The sequence below is a fragment of the Cryptomeria japonica genome, chromosome 6 (genome assembly GCF_030272615.1).
Source record: "Cryptomeria japonica chromosome 6, Sugi_1.0, whole genome shotgun sequence".
Lineage (NCBI taxonomy): Eukaryota > Viridiplantae > Streptophyta > Pinopsida > Cupressales > Cupressaceae > Cryptomeria > Cryptomeria japonica.
In genome coordinates, this window is record NC_081410.1 from 114314022 (window position 1) to 114337255 (window position 23234).

The following is a 23234-nucleotide window of genomic DNA, read 5'->3' on the forward strand; positions in this document are numbered from 1 at the left end:
TTGAAAAACTAGTTTTGAAAAGATGTATAACAGTATAACAGTATAAGAATTAGATTTCAAATGAAACTATAGGAAATACCAAGATTACTTAGATTAGTGATACATAACTAATTGCTAATTGCTAAAACTAAAAGTAAATAAAATTTGACAAATGAAATTGTCAAATTGGAGATTTCTCATTTCTATCATATGAATATCGAAAAAGGAAAACGAAAAATATGAATATCTGATGCCATTGCAAAGTCTATAATAATAAAGATGATTACATGATTCATCATTACAATGAGTAGCCAAATACAAATACGTGTAGCAATAGCATTACAAAAGAGACGAGTCAAATACAAAATGACAAAACTGAAAAGTGAAAACTCAAACTGTAGCTAATGGAGGCCTCTAATCATCTGCAAACTCCTCCTCACTGGAACTGCTGGACTCCTGAGGATCAAGGTCCCTCAAGCTCACACCAACTAGCCCTGCATCTGAAGTGGTAGGATCATCCTCATCAATCTGTGAAGGCTCCTCTGGCTCTACATCCCATCGTGCCGCTGGACTCTCCTTGTACATAAGTGTCTTGCGGTCAATGAGACGCAAAGCACTGTGTACAGCCACAAGCTTCTCTGCTCTCTTAGAGGTAAGTCTGTTCCTCTTAAGAGAGTGGATGAAGCTATATGTAGACCAGTTCCTCTCAGCAGCTGAAGAACTGGAAACCTGGGATAGCAGACGGATGGCTAGAGTGGTGGTCAAAGATTTCGGGCCATGACATTTCCACCACGAAAATGGGTCCTCCTGTGCCATAATGTCTATATCCATCTTTGCTGCATCTGAATAACCTCTAAGAGTGGCAAATCTTCCCCACTTAGTGCGCATTGTGCCGGCATCTCTGGAATCAAACATCTTCTCTATGCACCTAAAGAAACCTGCCTTCACCTCATCATCCTCAATCGGTGTCGTTCTACCCGGTCTAGCCTTGTACCACTTAGGATTCAAGGCAAAGGCAGCCATATGCAAAGGAGTGTTCAACTTGTCCCATCTACTCTGAATGATAGGCCGGATTTTCTCATTGTAGAATGCTAGAGAGGGGTCCTTCACTCGCACAGCAGCCCTCATCTGGCCAAGCATAGAGTCAATGCACTCATACACCTCTCCAAGGTTAGGTGCATCCCCATCCCCATATCTGATCACCTGGAATACTGGAGAAATGATGGAGACAATGTATTTCGCATCAGTCCAAAACACATCACTCTTCACTATCTCCTTCACCCTTCTCCCCTGCTCTGTCTTGGCCTCAGCCCACCTATTCCACTCATTAGTCATAACCATGAGTTGCAATGCCTCTTGCAACTCAATCATTCTCTCCAAGAGAATGAAATAGGATGCATATCTAGTCTCAACTGGTTTCAAGAACTCCTTCTTCGCGAAGGTCCTGAAGAGTGCATGTGAAATGTGGTGGTTGCAGATAAACATCTGCACATCTCTCGCATCGGTGACCACTCCTCTAATCCAGTCAATCTTCCCCATGTCCTTGAGTGCATTGTTCATGGCATGCACACAACATGGGGTCCACCAAATGTGTCTATAGGCTGCCTCAACGAGTCTCCCTGCTGCTCTACACACATAGGCTGCATCTGTCACTACTTGGACCACATTTTGTGGCCCAACCTCCTCAATAGCCTCCCTGAGGACCTGAAACTGGAAATCAGCATCTTTACGATGCCCTGTACAATCAACTGCTCTAAGGAAGTATGGGCCCTCTGCACATGTGACCATGACGTTGATGAGTGGACGATGGCTAATGTTCGTCCACCCATCCATAACTATGCTGCACCCCGATGCCACCCAACATGCCTTCATCTTCTCCATCAAAATATTGATCTTGGAATAGCTTTTATCCAAGATCGAGGTCCTCATTTTCGTCTCCCCTGGTGGCACATAAGATGGTCCTCCCTTGGCCACCATATCTATCATCTTCCTATAATAAGGAGACCGTGAAACATGAAATGGAATGCCATTGGCAAAGAAGAAATTGCCAATGGATTCATCTATCTCATCTCTCAGCTGCACATTAAACATATCAGCAATGGGGTTGCTCTGTGGTGTATGCAACTTACGTTTCCCAGCCCTGGCAGCAGTAGAAGTGGAAGTAGATGGAGATCCAAACATCATTCCTCCCGCCTGCGAAGCATGATAAGTATGTGGCACTGGCACATTCTGGCTGTCGTGAAGTGATGCCCTAGCAGACAAAGTAGTAGGCATTGAAATATTTGTGTCATCTGGAACCCCCCAAAGCCTGTTAAACTCAATTCTGTAATGTATATTTTTGGGTTCCTCCAAAAACTTACAATGTTTCACGCCTTTTCCTCTCCAAAATAGAAAGTGTGCATTCACCCTGCTAATGCTACCGAACCATTCTCTGTCACAAATATTGCACTTCCACTTCCTTGTTCCCCCACTTGAATGTGATGCAGTGCCTTGTACTGATATTTGTGAAGCAAACTGTTTTAGAGGAGACTTAGGATCAAAATGACCCCTAGCATATGGTGCCAACAACTCTGAAGGGCAACCTGTACTAGCTGCTGCACTTGCCATAGAACTAGATTGGGCTTCAGGATCAGCCCCATGGTCACCCCCCTCATTTTCAGGTTCAAATTCTGAATCATTCTCACTATGAGAATGGATTTCCATGTTATCTTCACTCGTGCCTTGGGAGCTCATTGTGAAATTTTCAAATTGACACTGCATTTCACAAAATAAAAATAAAAATAAAAATAAAATCAGCTTTGTTTAACAATATATTTTTAAATTTTTTTCCTATTCATCTCAAAATGAGATTTGATGTTGAATCTTGAGGGCAAAATGATGAATCATTTTGCCCTCAAGATTCAACATCAAATCTCATTTTGAGTCTTAAGATGAATAGGGAAAAAAAATTAAAAAAACCAAAAATGACATAGAACAATGAAAATCAGAAAGTAAAACAAAAAAAAAACAAGAAGAAGTTGAAAAACCCTACCTTGTGCTTGAAAAATCTCTCCAAAATGTAGAAGAATCTTCTTCTTCCTCTTCTTCTTGCTTCTTCTAGCTCCTATCACGCTTGTAGTCACTTTTCTCACCCCTTCAATCAATCTTCTTCAAGCTGTTCCTCCTCTTCAAGCTGCTGGAAAAAAAATCAGTTTTGCATAATGAGAGTGAAATCCAAACTAAACATGTTTTTGTGTTGTTTTGGGGGGTAGGGTGGGGCCCACGTCCAATTAGGGTTACCCCTTAACCCCCCCCAAAAAGCACATGTCATAAAAACTTTAAAAAAAAATGAAAAATGCGCTTTTAATCCCGTGGGAACGCGGGAGACGCCTGGGCGTCCCCCCGTCCCTCGAGAGACGCCTGGACGTCTCTTGAGGGACAGGGAGATGCCCAGGCGTCTCCCACGGAGACGCCCAGACGTCTCCGCGTCGGGGACGTCTCCCCGTCCCGGCCGAGTTTGGGTGGCGGTGGCGGGACGGCGGGGGATGTCGCGTCCCCGTCCCCGCGTCCCCGAGACGTCTCTAACGGGGGGACGCGCCCAAAAATGGGGGGGACGCGTCCCCGTGGTTCACTGCATTTTTCCCCTATAACCATTCGTTTACTTTTAAATATCTAGAAAAAGTATCTACAGCTTCAGAGGCCATTATGATACAAGCTTTAAAGACGCACGCATGCTTGTACTGAAGGGCGGGGGGGGGTGTGCGAGTCAGTACAAGTCTATTTTAACTTTTTCAACTATAAACAACCACAACAATAGCAACCACACAAAATTTAGCAATTATGCAATACAAGAGGAACACATGAGAGAGACATGATTTTACGTGGAAACCCTCATGGGAGAAAACCACAACAAAATATTGCTTATAAAACTTGTCTTACAAAATTCACAGGCACCAACCCATAGGAGATACCAATCTCCTCTATCCCCTCTTCAGTGATTTTTAGGCACCAACCCATATGGAGTGTATTCTGTCTTTCATCTCTATGACAGTCGCACATGATCTTCCTTATTTGATTTTTAGCCTTGTACATTGAAGCATTATTATGTTATAACCTTCCTCTTCATCATGTTTGACAATATTCTTTGAGTTTATGAATGATTCATTGTCTCTTTATCACTGTAGGTAGCTATCCTTGTGTAATGTCCCCTCGCTGTATTGCCTTAAAATCAAATTTGTCATTAAGCAATATTCGAATGTCAACTCACCAATAAATGTCACGTGTAATGGTTGTTTGCCTTTAATAGACAAAGCGCTTCATAAATACACTCTTCTTTGCTAGTGTTAATCTGCGTTTTTAATACAAATTGAAGTCAAACATTGCTTATTATGTAACATTCTGATGAGTCTGTTTTGCTCTATAAGGTCTGCAGCATGTTGTTCTCTGCTTTGTTCAATTGCTTGCTTTTGTTGTCACTCCTAGAATATTTCATCCTCAACCAAATGCATGATATAACTTACATTGCTTCTTTGTCTAACTCGCCCATCTTGAAGTCAGCTATATCATCTTGAAGTTGGCTGTAAGACTTTACTCCAATCAGATCACCTATGGTTAGTCTCTTTATGATATATTTAAATTGGCCTTTGTAGTCGTCTGTCATATACTTTGTAGTTGTTTCCATCTTTAAACATATGAGTTTCTGTTCTCCTTATTTAAGTGTCACTGCTGCTCATATCAAATATCATCACTGCATATTGGAGATCGCTGCTTTAGTTTTTACGGAGATCATTGTCATATGGATGGCCCCACTAGACGGAACCTTGTTTGGAGACATCACAGGATGGCTTTGCTCCGTTTTGTTTCTTTGATAGGTCATGTATTCTAATTTCTTGTACATACTTAAGGACATCTTTCTTGAGGCCCTTCCATGAGTATCTCTCCCGCAGCTATTTGTAAGTTTTATAATACCCTTGATGCCTTGCCAAGGGATTGTCATGGTACTCCTTAAGGATTTTCTCCTTCATTTTTTGAGTTGGGCACAAGGAATATCCTATTTTTATGTAGGATGAGCTCTTTTACTACTTTGCATTCTTCATTGGATAAATGTCCTTCCGAGATATCATTAGCTTACGAATCTTTGGACATATTCGGCAATGATGTCATTCTTCCAATTTGCCGCTATGCTCGTTAGAGCGTTTAAATAGGGTCGTCTGGATAAGGCAGTTGCTACAACATTATTTGTTCTTTTCATATACTCAATATCAAAATCATAAGCTTGTATATTGCTTACCCACTTTTGCTGTCTGTCATTTAGGTCCCTTTGATTCATAAAGTACCTCAAGCTATTGTGATTGGTTTTGACATGGAATATTCCTCAAACCAAATATTGCCTAAACTTTGCTAGGGTGTGCATGATAGCTAGCATCTCTTTATCATAAATTGAATAGTGTCTTTCAACTTCGGTGAGCTTGCAACTTTCAAATGCAATGGGGCACTTATTTTGCATAAGTACGACTCCAATTCCTTCCCCGGACACATCACATTGCAACTCAAAGGGAAAGGAGAAATCAAGAATAGCTGAAATAGGACATGAACTCATTACTTCCTTTAGCCTTTCAAAAGCTTGTTGAGATACATCACTCCATGCAAAAGCCCCCTTCCTGGTCAAATCTGTGAGTGGGGTGGCAATTTTGGAGAATACTTTTACAAAGCGTCTATTGGAATTGCATAGCCCCACAAAACCCCTTAGTTGCATTAGGGTTTTGGCCATTCCTTGATGGCTTTAATCTTCTCTTCATCTACACTCACCCCTTGGGCATTGATCTTGTTGCCAAGGTAGAGGATTTCTTCTAAACCAAACTCACATTTTGAAGATTTGGCATACAAAGATTCTTGCTCCAAGATTTTTAGGACTTCCTCAATGTGCTTGAGATGTTCTTCCCACGTCCTGCTGTAGATACGAATATCATCAAAAAATGAGTAAAAACCTTCTTAGTTGCTTCCAGAAAATATGATTCATACATGATTGAAATGTTGCTGTTGCATTAGTTAGCACAAAAGGTAGGACTAAGAACTCAAAATGTCCATAATGACATCGGAAAGCGTTTTTTAGAATGTCTTCTTTTCTCATCCTTATTTTGATGATAACTGGAACACAAATCAATTTTGGAGAAGTATTTGGCTCTATGCAATTCATCAATTAACTCATCAATTTTGGGTATAGGATAATAGTTTTTGATTGTTTTCTTGTTTAAAGCTCTATAGTCAATACACATTCTCATGGTACCATCCCTTTTCTTCACTAGTACTAGAGATGATGCGAAGGGACTGGAACTTGGTCGAATATGTCCCATTTCTAGTAGTTCCTTAATGGTTCTTTCAATCTCTTCCTTGAATTTGTGAAGGTGTCAGTAGAGGGGTGGTGATTATAGGTTTTGCCCCATCTTCTAATTCTATGGTGTGCTCAAACCCTCTTTTTAGGGTAGTCCTAGGGGAATGTCATCAAAGACCTAATGTTTTCTCAAAATTGGTTGGATGTCAATGTGAATTGACTGACCATGTGTGGAGATTTAGTTAAGGATCATACATTCTGCAACCCACTCCCCTTGCTCGTGTTTAAAGATCCTTTCCATTTGAGGATCCATTAGGTTATCCTTTCAAAGTGACTTCTTGTCCTTGGTTCTAAAAGAAAATGGTCAGGTTTATTACATCAGCAACTAGAGGTACCACATAAAAATCTTCCTTAATGGGGTGTTTTCCTAAAGTCATTTCTAGTTAGGGAACTAACTTAGTAGTTAGTACATTGGACCATGTCTCTTGTAGCAGTGGCTGTTGTAAATCCTTTAAAGTTCTTGGTTCCCAACTTCATTTTTGCAACTAGTTTCTTGTCAATAAAGTTGTGGGATGCCCCACTATCCACGAGAGTGATAACTTTTTGCCCCTTTAGGGTGCTTTTCATTCAGAATGAATGATGCTTGGAAGTTTGAGAAATGGTGTCACATTCTTCATCTTTTTTTCTTGCTTTCTTGCTAGGGCCATCTTCAATTTCCTTGTTGGTGGTCGCCTCTATCATATGGGCTCGGCCTCCCCTTTTGTATATGTGTCCACATTCCCATGGTTCCTTGCACTTGAAACACAAATTCTTCCTTCCTAGTTCTTCCCATTGTTTACATACATGTCCTCGTTCCCACTTCTCATTACAATGACGACATGGTTGTCCTTGAAGCTCCCTCTTAGGCCTTTCATCTTTAGGAGGTTACTTGGAATGTGTGTTAAAGCTTTTGGGACTGTCCTTCGATGGGTTACCTTCAAACTTCATTGCTGTTTGGACTGCCTCTTCTAGGTTGGTTGGATCTAAGGCACTTACTATATTTCTTATTGATTCTTTCAATCCTTCCATAATTAAATAGGTGAGCCTCCTTTGAGAAATTTTTGGTACCATGACAGCCAACTTTTGGAATTCGGTGGCAAGCTCCTCCACTGTTCCTTGCTATTTAAGTTGTGTCAGATCTTTGAAATACCATTCTGGGTGCTTTTGATCAAACCTTTTGATGATTTTCTTTGTAAATTCATCATAGGTGATGACCTTGGGTAACAAGGCCATGATGCCACCAATCATGGGCTATTCCTATCAAGTGTAACACAACAAATTTGATAGCATTCTCCTTTGTCATATGGCTTAGTGAAAGATAACTGTCCAATTTTTGGACCCAAGAGTGTGCTATGAATATCCTGGATCCATCAAAACTAGGTTGGGTCATCTTGCTCACTCTCCCCTTTAGGTCTTTATCATGATGTCTTTTCCTTTTCTTATTAGGGGCAGCTCTCATTTTGGCACTGCAGTAATCTTTAAAGGAAACACTTCTCCTAAATTTTGGATCGAGTCTATGATATGCTTTCACAATCTCGTCAACATTATCTCTGTGTGATTCGCTTGCTTCTTCTTCTTCCACATTTTCTTCCCTAGGTAGTGTTGTGATGTTTCCACACATCGCCCCATTGCAAATGGAGACCCCCTAATTTTTAGGCCTTTCCGGTCTTTTGGCTTCGTTCTTGGTTCTTGTCACAACAGTATCGTCAGTCTCTCTGCTTTGCAAGTGTTTGGGGGAATATTGATTAAGTTTGCTTTTCGTTTGAGCAAATTTGATGAAGTCTAGGGCTCGTTTTGTCAATTTTAGGGTTTTTGTCTTTAGTCCTAGATTTTAGGGGTTTCTTTTAGGGTTTTGGAAAAACTGAATGCAGAACTGAAATCAAGACCCTTCAAGGAACCTCCCAGTAAAATTTGAGCGAATTCTGAGAACTTAATATTTTTAGTAAGTTTCACTGCCAAAAATCAAACTTACTATTTTTAGTAATTTCTATTTTTAGTAAGTGCTTTCCTGACCTATTTTGCCCAAACCTTGCCATTTTGAAACACTTACTATTTGAGAAAATCTATTTTTGGCAGGTTCTTCATAGGAAAACACCGAAAAACTGAACATCCCTGAAGACGCTGAAGACTAAATGCTCCTGAAGATCATTTCTAAATCCGAAAGAGTCAGAAGGCAGACAAGTTGGATCAAAAAAATGGTTAAGTTTGGAACTCCTATTCCAGCAGTGGAAAGCATGCAAAATCATGCAAGTCTGGAAATTCACATCAATCCACCAATGTCATCCTGATTCGAAAATGGCCTGAAATTTGACTAAGTCTGAAAATTTGAAAGATCTTCCAAAATCCAGAATTTGCGTTATGATTCCTAGGAACTTGAAACCACTCATGTAATTTTGTGCCCTAGATTAGTAATCAGATTTATGTCTTTTAATTATGCCCTAGTTTGTTAATCAGATTTGTAACATTTTAGTAAATCATAATTCAGTAAACTCAGAAATGAAGTAAACAAGAGACAAACACAAATACCCTGGGAAAACCTCCAAGGAGGAAAAACCCAGCATTAAAGACCCACAGGTCAGATTATATATTCTCCTCTAAAATCACAAGTACAATACTTAGCTTCTCTGTCAGATCTGATCCTTTTTGTATAGCAGATTTGCTCTTTCTAAGTTCTCCTAGTTTGTACAGCACCACCTATGTCCTCTTGAACAAATTCGCACAAGTCTGGATGATTTCGCTTTCTCCCTTATGAATTCGCACCTTATTAGCAGAGCTGTTTTCGCATTTGCTTGCAGAATGAATTGGTGTATATTGACTTGCAAATGTCTCTTATTTATACACATCTTTACTCCTTAATTGCAAGTCGGCCTCCTTGAGTTTTGGCACCAATATATTAGGTGGCGTGTATTTAGCATAGCGTGGATATTGGGCTGGGCATATATTAGGGTCACGTTACCCTAGGATAGGGCCCGGACGTAAAGGGGTTCAGATGTTGCCTTAAGGCAATCCGAACCCATACATAACCCTAGTTATAAACAACATCTCAAACATCCTGACAATACATATATGAAATATAACTTAAAGTATAAGAAAGGAAAAAGACATATTGAAGATGCCACTTATACTTAAATGTTATATTTCATATATATACATGTCTTGAATTGGTAGAAAACATCAAATTCCTCCTCCATAGTGAAATTCCACCCAAACACTCAGTAGGGCGCCAAAATGGAGGGGTCATGGAGGATTCAACATTTGATGAAATTCCTCCTCCACAGTGTAATTCTGCCCAAGCACTCAGTAGGGTGCCAAAATGGAGGGGTCATGGATGATTCAGAAAAAGTCAAAATTTCGCCCAAGCCATGATCAAAGCGCCAAAAGAGAGGGGTCATGGAGAAATCAAAAGTTGATGAATTCCTCTGCACATGGAAATAGCGCCCTAGACTAATGGCAAGCGCCAAATTGAGGGGTGCTTGGAGGCATGGAAAATGACCAAATTCTAAGACATGGTGAATTCCATGCTTAAGCTTGAAAATTGAAAATTTGTCCAAGGCATGAAAATCCAAGGGTCAAGGAAGAATGAAAAGCAGAAATCCCCTCAAGATTTTTTTTTGAAATTTCCACTTTTAGACACCAAATCTTTATTAGAATCCGAATTTTTTTGCAGATTTGGACTCGTGGGAGAATTCTCTCTCCTGGACCCGGGTCCTAAATTTTAGGAAATTTCCTAAAAAATAGGAGATGTGAAAATTGGTCGAAAAGCTCCCTGCAAACATGATGAATTTAAAGAGCACAAAAAATTCCTTCCTCAAGGAAGAATTGCGCCCAAGAAGAAGAAATTCCAGGAAAGGTGAAATTTGGCTAAAGTGTCAGAAATTCCTTCCTTTAGGACATAATTCTAGGAAAGGTGAAAAATTGACTAAGTGTTTGAAATTTCTTCCTTCAGGACATGGTTCTTGGAAATCATGAAAATTGGCCAAGGCATGAAGAATTTCCTTCCTCAGGGGTAAGGAACAAATTTCTTTCCAAAGGAGAATTCCTTCACAACATGAATTCCATGTCGGGATGAATTGAAGGTGGAAAAAACAATTTCTAAGGCAAGGAAGAAATCAAGGATGAATTGAACAAGAAATTTCCCCCCCAGGGAAAAATTTGAAAAATCCATTCTCGAGCATCAAGATCATCCGAATTTGAAAATGATGGTAGATTTGGATTCGTAGGAGAATTCTCTCTCTCTTGGACTTGAAACCCTAATTTGTGGAAAATTCCTTAAAAATAGGAGATGGTGGAAAATCATTAAAAATCTCCCCTCCAAAGCAAGGAAAGTTCGAGAAACTTTAAGAAAATTCTTCATGGATCAAATTCTTCTCTCCTGAAGTTTTCTCTCTCCAAGGTTTTCTCGCCAAGTGGCAGTGGAGTCCACGCACGTTGAATTAATGAAGCATCTCTTTGCATGCAGCTGTCACATTTATGGCATTATGGCAGATTCCTTTTGCATGCAACCATCACGTTCAGGAGATGATGGTGCATTTATGGCATCATGGGCGATTTTTGCATGAGGGTACAGTCATTGCATAGTGGGCACCTTTTGAATGTAATGGTTAATCAATGTTTCATGGGTGCCATTTTTGGAAGGATTGTAATGAATTGTATATGGGCTTTATGGGGTATTTATTGCTGATTCCCACCTTGTTGCATCTTGAGTGGGGAATCTTCTAGGTTGAAACCCTAATTAGGGTTTTGCATGTAATCATGGCCTGAGGCCTATATAAAGGGGTGACCTCCCTCATTTGTGAGGAGGGAGCCTTGTATGAAATTGTTGCGATAAGTTTTGAGATAATAACAGTGAAACATTGTTCTCTGATGGGTGTCCACTTAAGTTATTTTTTCAAAGCTTGCATGGTTTCACCTTCCTCACTTAGATTAGAAATAGTAAACTGCTTTGATTTCAATGGAGAATGTAATGGTGTCTGATGAATTTCCATGGTTCATACCTTTTGCATCTTGCTGATTGTAAGTTGTAGTGTAAAGTTAGCCTGAGCCACTAAACTTGTGCTAAGTTCGGTTGTGGACAGTCGTTTGGATTGCGCCGTGTTGGGTATTCAAATGCACTTTCTCAATATTAAAATCCTTCATCATCCCCAAAAGATTGCATTGGTTCTTTCGGAGTTGTAGTTGATCTTGGCGAAGCAAAGCTTGGTTTATTTGGAATTTGTCCACTAGAGCACTATTCATTGTTATCACTGCCCTTAGGAGTAGATTTAGATCCTTCTAAACCCTTTCACTTTTACTTTCAGTTCATTTTAGTCCGTTCGAAGCAGCAGCATTGCAAAATTGCCATATCCGATGATGGAGTTCTAGCCACAACAAAGAAGTGAAAGAATAGTGAATACGTAAGGCCCCTTGGATTACCAACAATCACATTAGCCAACTGAGTCACGTCTGTAGCATAAAGGAACCTTGGAGTCGATTGTTTGAACTTCTTGCAATCTTAGCATGCAATCGCACTTTGATCAAGAGAGAGTGAAGTGATCGTTAGGCAACTTTATTCTGTGTTCGACATAGTCATAAAAAACACGCCAACAGGTAGGAAGTGTGGTCTTGTTGGCCTAGGATTGGATGCCCTTGGAGTGATATTATTATTCTCGGAGTGATTAGAATTGGTTTCCCTTCCATTGTTGCTGCTCATGTTTTGAATGTCTTGAAGGAGGAGCTGGTTGGTCCTTTCATTTCTCTCGTCTTGATCCATGAGGGCTTGGGTGGTTTGAGCGGTTCACTCCATGAAGGCCCTCAACTCATTGCTCAAACGCTCACCCATGTTGTTTGGTGTAGGATGGTTGGTAGATGCAGTCCATTTTCTTTCTCTTTCTAAAGCCCTTAGAGCCCTTTGGCTGGTTTGCATCCACTATCTTTCATAGGATGGCAGGAAAGATGCTCTGATACTATGGTAATGTCCCCTCACTCTATTGCCCTAAAATCACATTTGTCATTAAGCAATATTAGAATGCCAACTCACCAATAAATGTCCTTGAAAGGTGCAAACCAAGGTCTGAAATCTGCAATCGAAATTGAAACAACAAATACAAACATACACCTAGATATTTTGAAAATTTAGATAGCTCTTCCTATTTATAAGCATGCACATATTGAGGTTAGGAGAAAGATCATGAAGGGTCCGCCTGAAGCACTTTTCTATACCAAGCCTAAGAGGGTGTATACCACAGCCCTCTCCCTTGGTAGCTTGTATCTTCCTTTCCCATCCTCATCTTATCTCCCAAAAACACACTTGCCATCTTGTGGGATTGGGTGGGGGTTGTGAGTGCCCTCTGGTTCTAGGGATCCCTTTGATCCGTTCTAGAACAGCATCTTACCAATGCCAGTGCATCCTTCACTGCTTACACCCCAGTCCCATCCTAGAGGGTAGTTTTCAGACAAATAAACATTTCTATCATTCTATCATCAGCAAGAATACATTCAAGTGGCCTTTATTATATATAATCAGTGTATACCTATGCAAATAATGATTGGCAGATAATATGTAAGCGATAATTATACCACAGAATAATTAGTATGTTCATAAAGTGCTGGTAATATGGACTGAAATAATCTGAGGTCTGTTATAATTTGGTGTTAGGGGTCTGATGGTTAGTTTCCTGCTTAAAAGGCTGCCCTCCTATTTGATGCCTGCAGTCTTTGTTTATGGAGTTAAATGCTGATGCTTGATCTGGAAAATGATCATGGACTTGCTGATCTTTACAGCTGCTGTTTTGGACTCCAATCTCTACTAATCCCTTTCTCATCAATGCCTTCCTCTATTCTGATATTCTCTTCCATCATTTGAACTGATGTGTCCCTTGGGGAAGAGCCTCCCTTTTGAAAGGTGGTGTCTTTACTTCCCACATAACTGATGCCCTAATTATTTCATTTGTTTTAACAACCACAGTTAATGTATTTGCTTCATTACTTATCCCCTAGGTAATGCGCATATGACATATCCTTTCCTTCCTTGCGTCTGCCCTACTTGGATCATGCAGATGTAAGTTCGCTTTGTGGGTCATGACACCTTGACTTGAAGACTATCACCCTTCTTGACGTGTCATGCTTCTTATGCATTTTGATGACTATATTGTCAACTTTTTCTGTCAGATTTTCAATGCTACAAACAACTCCTGTCTTATTGCAGGATAATTATCAAATCATAGAGCTGTTTAGTTATTTTAATAGCAGCGCTTTCAATGATTCTGGAACTACAAGTTTGACATTAGATTGTATTGCATTTTCAGGTGATCCACTACATTTTTTTAATCCAAATTAGTGTCTTGTACGGCCTGCATTTGCAATGCACCATCAAATCGATATCTAGGCTTTGATGAATGGTACTATGTGCAACTTAGCTGTTCTGAATTTCTTGCCACTGCAAGGAAGTTCTCCGTTTCTCCAACGAACTTCTAGTCCACTACTTTCTCATTGAAACCTATAAGCTGTTTGCTAATCCTTGAATCACATTTACCTTCATTTCTCTCTACCAGATCATAGAACAGAAAGTGCTGATCAGCAGTAATGCACAAAACTCTTTAAGCCAACTTTTCATATTCTTAATCCGACTCACCTATTGCTGATCAATGATTTGTTAGAATTTTATCCTGTGAGTTATCTTCTCCATGTGGATAAAAAGATAGAGCAATGATCAGCTCCCCTCGACTTCATACATCTCCTTACGATCTTGGTGATAGTTCTTGTGCATAAAGCACTGGCATAGATTTATCCTCTTTTTTTCTTATAAATATTGATCATGTATCCATGAATATACCATTATAATCATAAATATAATTATAATACAATAATATATTATAATTATACCATTGTTGTATTACAATTATATTATAAATAATAATACAAAATTAATAACAATATAATAATAATATACCATTTTTTCTTAATCCAATTTTTTCACTATCTTTTCCTTATTTTTTCAAAAAATTTTATACTTGAGGTTTGCCGATTTTTCCCCCAAACAATTTTTGTTGCTGGGTACCACAAGGTGTGCAATTGACTCCATCACCTTGTATTCATAGTTTGATAAAACGATTGAAGTAGATGTTTATGAGCAAAGTATGGATAAATTCTTCTATTCAAGAAGGTAGATGGAAAAAGGTTGTGAAGACAATTTTTCATGATGTTTTTGTGAAGAGCACTAATGAGATTGTCAAGGCAACTTAAAAATTACATTTAAATTGTAAATTGTGTCCGTTCACATTTGTAAAGAGTAATTATTGGATATTGTTTAATATTTCAAGATTTTTTTTAATTGCAACTTTATTTTGTTTGTAGGTGTTGGTGCCTTTAGTCAGGATTTTGGTGCGTGGTGGATGGGAAGAAAAATTAAATTGGCTATCTATATAAGGCCATGGACAAGGTCAATTAGGCCATCCTACACTACAATAGGGAGATTTGACAAAGTTCCAACCCTTTTGGTACATTATTGATAGGAGGTGGAATAATCAATTCCACCATCTCGTTCATGCATTGGCATACTACTTGAAGCCCCAATTTTTACTTTGAGAGGTCTTTAGGGATGTTAATAGAGAGGTTATGGAGGTCCTCTCTACATGCATTTGGAAGATGTCACTTGATGTTGAGGTCAAGACCTAGTCATTGAAGAGTTGTAGAGATACAAGCAAGTTGGGAGAAGGCTCTTTGCTTCAGCACTAGCTATTAGAGGAAGAAACATCTAATCACGACGTAACAAAAAATTTCAACCTTCACAAATCTTTGATGTGTGCAATTAATGCTTACTTGCAAACTTGTGAATTATTTCTTTTGCAGTTGCTTGGTGGGAAGATCGAGGTAGAAAAATTCCAAATCTTAGAGGCTAGCCCTAGCCCTTCAAGTTTTGCCCCAACCTTGTAGTGCTTTTGAATGTGAGTGCAATTGTAATTTATTTATTTTCGTTCACATGAAAAAAACAATAGTTTGACACAAAATTGTCTCAATGATCTTGTTTTCATGCAATACAACCTTTGTCTTTTGTCAAAAAAGTTTGAGGGCTTGATTAGATATTAGGCAATTTTCTTGGGGAATATTGATCCATATAGCAATTGGATTGCCTTTGATGAGAACCCATGTTTATAGAAAATCAGATTGTTAAATTTGAGAGACAAGTAGAGGAGGGTGCAATAGAAGTAAAAGTGGGAGGCACTGGATTGGAGTAGATCATGGTTAAGGATTTCCCTAAGGAGTTATTACATTGTAGATTGAGGGTAGAGTCGACACTGCAACCGACATGGAGGAGTAGGACCCCAAACATCACCAGGATGTTTAATGGGAAGAGAGAAATGTAAAATATTGTAACTTTTCTGAAATTGTAATTTTTGATGATTATTTTTTATCATCATGGGGTTCATATCATATTATTGGCTGTTGCATTCACATGTTGATGCAATATTGTACTCTTTTTTAATTCAAATCTAAATGAAAACTAGATTTGACTATTGTTTCCCCTGGCCATATTATTGGCTGTTGCATTCACATGTTGATGCAATATTGTATTCTTCAGGCCATAATGCAAAGGTGATTTGATATTGTTTCCCCAATACATATTATCATTCATGAGTTCAAGATGTCATTCAACTTGGGTTCAAGGGATGGCAAAGGGTGATTAAACTAGTCAGCGGGTATCACAAAAATAAGTGAGAGAAGTGCAGAAGTAATAAAATTGTTATTCAACATACTTACATCCCTTCACAGCAATCTGCCAGGCTTCAGTACAGTAGTCATCAGTTTGGCCCTTCAAATGAATGAAAATCAGTCTGTCATGGTTATACATTGCAATGTTGACATGAGCTGAATTTTCAACTGAAGAAACTTGACACTATCTAATTTTTCACAAAAAGGAGCCTGAAATTCATCTGTTTGGGCTTCCAAAACATGAAAAAACAGTTGCGAGCTCAGAGACATCTTTCTAGTCTGTTTTGGTATGATACTTCCCTTATTAAAGCCTACATGGGGATTTCTTTCCATTTGTAGATTACATATTGTTCAACTTTGGCACCCCTGGATTTTGATCTCACAACAAAGCTTAGAAGTAAACCAAACCTAGACAACCCATGTACACCAAGAAGAATAGCTAATCTTCAGCATGATTGCAGGAGAAAAATTAAAATCATAGTAAACATGGCTATTCATTATGTTTGAGATTTGTATGTCACAATTCTGGTTCTGTTTACTTTTAAATAAAATCCCATAACATTGCAAGATTCTTCCGTATAAATATGGAGTGGAACCCTTTAACCAACTCTCCAACTTTTTTTAGCAAGTGTTTAAGCAATGATAAAATTTTCATGCATTTATTTTATTCTTGCTGTCACTGAAGCATAAGGTATGCAATATGTATTTACTATTTTGTTTTGTTTTCACTTCCTTTTACATCTCTTTCCGAAGTTCATTACAATTGGAGATCTTATCCTGTTTTACAATTTTATGTGGAAGTTATTCCTACAAAGGAGATAGAAAAAATGCATTGGCAAGTTATATTTGGGCATTGGTTATTTGACGCATCTTTCCTTTTAACAGGTATATGAACGAATCAAAGCTCCTTTGCTTACTTTGGTGGGTTCAGGTAGTTCAGAACAGTCATATGCTGTGCTAAGCCATCTACATCTACTGGTGATGCGTGCTCCAATATTGTTTTCATCAGATTATAAGCATTTCTATTGCCGCTACAGTGATCCATCATATGTGAAGAAATTGAAACTTGAGATGCTTACAGCTGTGGCAAATGAGAGTAATACATATGAGATTGGTAAGGCCTGGCTGTATGTATCTGGAATTTGGTTTCAAATTCAGTTAGATCAATACCTGCATTATTTTGTTATTTGCTTTTGGACTTGCTCTGAACTCTTTGTTTGAATGTCAGTAACGGAGCTCAGTGAGTATGCTGCAAATGTTGATGTGCTCATTGCAAGAGAGTCTATCCGTGCAGTTGGAAAAATTGCATTGCAGCAGTATGATGTCAATGCTATTGTTGATCGTCTGCTTCAGTTCCTAGAGATGGAAAAGGACTATGTAACTGCAGAAACTCTGGTCAGTGGGTGTAGAATTATGGTTTTTCTGTCCAGTATTATCCCACAGAGCAGTTGTTCTTCAGTCTTTGCTGAAATTCAATTTGGAATGTTGATATTATTTTAATCTTCGAATAGTGTTTGCTTTTATTCAATTGGGCTGCCTCCTATGTCATTCCATGTTCCTTTTTGAATTGTTCAATGCAGGTACTCGTGAAGGACCTGCTAAGGAAGTATCCACAGTGGAGTCAGGACTGTATAGCAGTTGTTGGTAATGTTAGCAGCAAAAATGTTGAAGAGCCCAAGGCCAAAGCTGCGCTGGTATGGATGCTAGGAGAGTATTCTCAGGATATGCTTGATGCTCCTTATATTCTTGAAAGCCTGATTGACAGCTGGGATGAAGAAGACTCTGCAGAGGTATGAAGACGAGTCATTCTGATATCCATTTTTGGACAAATTCTGTCCACCCATGTGGTTATATTATTATATTATATACTACTTTCTTGCTTCTGTTATTCTGTTCTGATTTTGTATATTGCACTATGTAATGGATTACGAATTTTGGCCAAACTCTTTACACCTGTTTCAACATCATGTTATTACTCTGACTGTCTTCTGCTATGATTTATTTTTGTGTAGCTTTTTACCAAATATAATATATTTCTGGATTTGATTTCAATTTGTAAGTTGTCAATTAGATCTTTAGATTTTTCTGGCTAGTTGGAAACTGAAATTAAGACAATTTTGAGGCTGTAGATTAATTTGTCTGTTCGTCATACTTGCAGTTATGCAGTTAGTTTTGTTCAGCTCAATATACTCTTTCTTTGATCTTAATTGTGAAAGAGACAATATTTTGACCTCGGCTTTGCACGACAGCTTAATTCTTTGCTGACTAATTGAACAGCTTTCCTTGATCATTAAAGATGATTCCCTTTTATTATAAGTTGCAATTCATCCTTTATGATTACCTGCTGTTCTTCCTCCATCATTTGCTGGATTTTTTTGCAATTTTTATTTCGTTCAGCATACATTCTCATCCAGACTAACAAAATGTATTTTGCATGACTAGTTCTAGGGCACTGTGCATTTGCTTAACCTTATTGAGCTAGTGGCCCAGCACACATCCTTAACTTTGTAATTTTTTTGAACCATGCTAATAAAGATTGTTCAACATCAGTTGTTCAGATGCAATTTATTATTCTATCATACTATGCGATTCTTCTTTTAATTGTGTACTCTCTACTTTAGTCTTTATTCTTTGCTGCACGTTTCATTAGGTTTATGTCAGTTGGCTCTATTTTTATTCTATCATACTGTTCTGCTTTCTTTACCTATTTGTAATCTCGTTCTGTGAATTGTTCTAAAGACTGTAACTATCAGCTATCAGTTTGGTTCCTTTTCTACATTGTTAGACAAGGGTCTCTTTGAAGGAGTTTCCCCCTTTAGACACCTTCTTGCCATTTGATTTATACAAAAAGGTTGATGTACAACAAAGATAAAAAAAAGTCTCGTTTTTGTGTTGTTTGGCTTTGACGTTTTGTCTTGATTCCTTTTTTATTCCATTTTTCACTATAAAAGCAGGAAAGTCAAATTATATTGTTAGATGTTATTAGCTATTTTTTATGAGCTACGTGATTGATGAAATCAATAAAACAAGTTTCAAGATTTCAACACAATAGTATGCAACTATATCCATCTTTGCCGCATCTCAATAACCTCTAAGAGTGGCAAATTGTCCCCCCCTAATGCGAATTGTGCCGGCATCTCTGGAATCAAACATCTTCTCCACGCACATAAAGAAACCTGCCTTCACCTCATCATCCTGAATATGTGTCACTCTCCCTTGTCTAGCCTTGTACCACTTAGGATTTAAGGCAAAGGTAGCCATATGCAAAGGAGTGTTCAACTTGTCCCATCTACGCTGAATGATAGGCCTAATTTGCTCATTGTAGAATGCTAGAGAGGGGTGCTTCACTCACACAGCAAGCCTCATCTGGTCAAGCATAGAGTCAATGCACTCATACACCTCTCCAAGGTTAGGTGCATCCCCATCCCCATATCTGATCACCTGGAATACTGGAGAATGATGGAGACAATGTATTTCGCATCAGTCCAAAACACATCACTCTTCACTATCTCCTTCACCCTTCTCCCCTGCTCTGTCTTGGCCTCAACCCACCTTTTCCACTCATTAGTCATAACCATGAGTTGCAATGCCTCTTGCAACTCAATCATTCTCTCCAAGAGAATGAAATAGGATGCATATCTGGTCTCAACTGGTTTCAAGAACTCCTTCGCGAAGGTCCTGAAGAGTGCATGTGAAGTGTGGTGGTTGTAGATAAACATCTGCACATCTCTCGCATCGGTGACCACTCCTCTAATCCAATCAATCTTCCCCATGTCCTTGAGTGCATTGTTCATGGCATGCACACATGGGGTCCACCAAATGTGTCTATAGGCTGCCTCAATGAGTCTCCCTGCTGTTCTAGACACATGGGCTGCATCTGTCACTACTTGGACCACATTTTGTGGCCCAACCTCCTCAATAGCTTCCCTGAGGACCTAAAACTGGAAATCAGCATCTTTACGATGCCCTATACAATCAACTGCTCTAAGGAAGTATGGGCCCTCTACACATGTGACCATGATGTTGATGAGTGGACGATGGCTAATGTCCGTCCACCCATCCATAACTATGTTGCACCCCGATGCCACCCAACATGCCTTCATCTTCTCCATCAAAATATTGATCTTGGAATAGCATTTATCAAAGAGTGAGGTCCTCATTTTCGTCTCCCCTGGTGGCACATAAGATGGTCCTCCCTTCGCCACCATAGCCATCATCTCCCTATAATAAGGAGACCGTGTAACATGAAATGGAATGCCATTGGCAAAAAAGAACTTGCCAATGGATTCATCTATCTCATCTCTTAGCTGCACATTAAACATATCAGCAATGGGGTTACTCTTTGGTGTCTGCAACCTACGTTTCCCTGCCCTAGCGGCACTAGAAGTGGAAGTGGATGGAGATCCAAACATCATTCCTCTTGTCTGTAATGTCCCCACTTTAGCAGTTGACCAAGTGTGTGTACATTAGCCTTGTTCTACATGGTCCCGAGGGCTAACGAAGGGTTTAAGGGGTTCCTGGAGTGTTTTGGCCTAGTCATTTCCAGTTTGGGCCAAAACGAAGTTGATTTACTCAATTTCAGGCATACTTACTATTTTTAGTAAGTCAGCAGGACATAGTGGAGGCCAGTTTTGGTGTTTGGATTTGATACTCCTCGGTGTGAGCTTTCTGACGAGCTATCACTCGCATTATTCGGAGTCCGATTGCTAATACATTTTAATGTCCGAAGTTTTATTAAAGTAACATTTAATTTAATTGTAAAATATTAAAGTGTTACTCTAATATTTATTTTATGGGGATCTGTACCCAAGGGAGACATAAGTGAATATTTTAATATATGTTTTATATTGCTCATCTTTTATCCCACATTGCCGATGAGAGTTGAGTCGACCCTTGGAAAAAGAATAAAAGAAAGCGTTTGTGGCTTCATTAGATATGTTGAATATGAGAACAAATTGATGCATGAGTTGCAGATCCGTTCTTGGCATCAGAGGACGTCTATCCTCTCTTGTGACATTCTAGACGTCATTCCCCTGGGGTTTGGCCTTTGGAATCCATTGCTACCAGCTTCATTATCAGGCAGTTTGGGTGCGTTTCTAGCTACAGGCAGATTGGATGTCTTGCTCATAACTTCTTCTCCATTTGTCCGATGCTTATGCCACTTTGAGGGGATGATATGTGAAGACATTGGACTAACTGAAGATAAAATATTACTGTAGCAGCCGCGTACTGTAGCAGCGGCGCACTGTAGCAGCCGCGTCACTGTAGCAACGTCACTGTAGCAGCTGCGTACTGTAGCTATAGCGTCACTGTAGCAGCTGTGTACTATAGCATCTTGTTAGCAACAGCCTAATGCTATGGCCCAGGCCATCACTCTTTGAAGTAAACAATATTCATGCCATTCTAATGCTGGAGTATTTAGTGAGTTGTTTCATTGCCAATATTGCACTTAATCTGAAAATCATTATAAATACAGTGTGCTGGTTATTTCAGTTGTGTGTTTATGCTTTCATTTTCATATTCATGTTACATGCATAGATCCTTGTTAAAAGAGCACAAAAAAACAATACAACAAACCATTCCGGAGTCATAAGGGTTGTAGCACAAAAACAAAGAAATTAGGGACTGCAAGCAAAGTGTTTCACGGAATTACTTTATAGCTGTGATTTCATTTAGAAGTGGATTTTGGGGTAACCATTACATTGTCTGTGAAGCTTGAGAAGTATGTGGCGGATTTTGGCTGTGCTAAAGGGCTGCCCTAGCAGACAAAGTAGTAGGCATTGAAATATTTGTGTCATCTGGAACCCCCCAAAGCCTGCTAAACTCAATTCTGTACTTTATATATTTAGCTTCCTCCAAAAACTTACAATGTCTCACACCTTTTCCTCTCCAAAAAAGAAAGTGTGCATTCACCCTACTAATGCTACCAGACCATTCAGTGTCACAATGTTGCACTTCCACTTCCTTGTTCCCCCACTTGAATGTGATGTGCCTTGTACTGATATTCTTAAAGCAAACTATTTGAGAGGAGACTTAGGATCAAAAGGACCCCTAACATACGGTGCCAACAACTTTGAAGGGCAACCTGTACTAGGTGGTGCACTCGCCATAGAACTAGATTGGGCTCCAGGATCAGCCCCATGGTCACCCCCCTTATTTTTCAGGTTCAAATTCTGAATCATTCTCACTATGAGAATGGATTTCCATCTCATCCTCACTCATGCCTTGGGAGCTCATTGTGAAATTGACACTGCTTTTCACAAAATAAAAATAAAAATAAAATCAGCCTAGTTCAACAGATAAATTTATTTTCCTATTCATCTCAAAATGAGATTTGATGTTGAATCTTGAGGGCAAAATGATGAATAAATCCCTCAAGATTCAACATCAAATTTTATTATTTTTTATTTTTATTTTTAAATAAAAAAAATCATAAATTGTAAATTTTATTTTCAAAATTGAAATTTCAAATTTGTTTTTCAATTTTTATTATTTTTATTTTTATTTTTAAATAAAAAAAATCATAAATTGTAAATTTTATTTTCAATTCATCATTCATCATTTTGCCCTCAAGATTCAACATCAAATCTCATTTTGAGATGAATAGGAAAAAAAAACAAATTTAAAGCTAAACAAACAAAGAACCAAAAATGACAATGAAAATCAGAAAATAAAACCAAAAAAACAAGAAAAACCCTACCTTGTGCTTGAAAACTGAAAACTCTCTCCAAAATGTAGTAGAATCTTCTTCCTCTTCTTCTTGCTTCTTCTCGCTCCTATCACACTTGCAATCACTTTTCTCACCCCTTCAATCAATCTTCTACAAGTTTTTCCTCCTCTTCAGCTTGCTGGAAAAAAAAATCAGTCTTTCAAAATGAGAGTGAAATCAACAAAAAACATGGTTTTGTGTTGTTTTGGGGGAAAGGGTGGGGCCCACGTCCAATTAGGGTTACCCCTTAACGCCCAAAAAAGTCACTTTTTAAAAACAATTTAATTTTAAAACGTTGCATATACGTGGGGCGACGGGAGATGTCTGACTGTCTCCCCTCCCTCGAGAGATGTGTAGACGTCTCCCAAGGACACGTCTCCTTGGGAGACACGGAGTCGTCTCCCCGTCTCCGGCGGCGCTTGGGTGGCGGTGGTAGGACAATAGAGAACGTCGCGTCCCCATCCCCCCGTTCTGGAGACATCCTTGTCTCCGAGACGCGGCCAAAAAGGG

At 39.0% G+C, this 23234-nt stretch overlaps 1 protein-coding gene across 1 annotated transcript in view; it reads left to right on the forward strand.

Annotated features, from left to right (window-relative positions):
* LOC131030118 (beta-adaptin-like protein A) overlaps window positions 1-23234 on the forward strand; it is a 163548-nt gene that overhangs the window by 108834 nt on the left and 31480 nt on the right. Inside the window, exons 5-7 of the mRNA XM_057960804.2 lie at window positions 16901-17129; window positions 17244-17410; window positions 17596-17805. Of these exons, the coding sequence (XP_057816787.1) occupies window positions 16901-17129; window positions 17244-17410; window positions 17596-17805 (606 nt within the window). The remainder of the gene's footprint in view (window positions 1-16900; window positions 17130-17243; window positions 17411-17595; window positions 17806-23234) is intronic.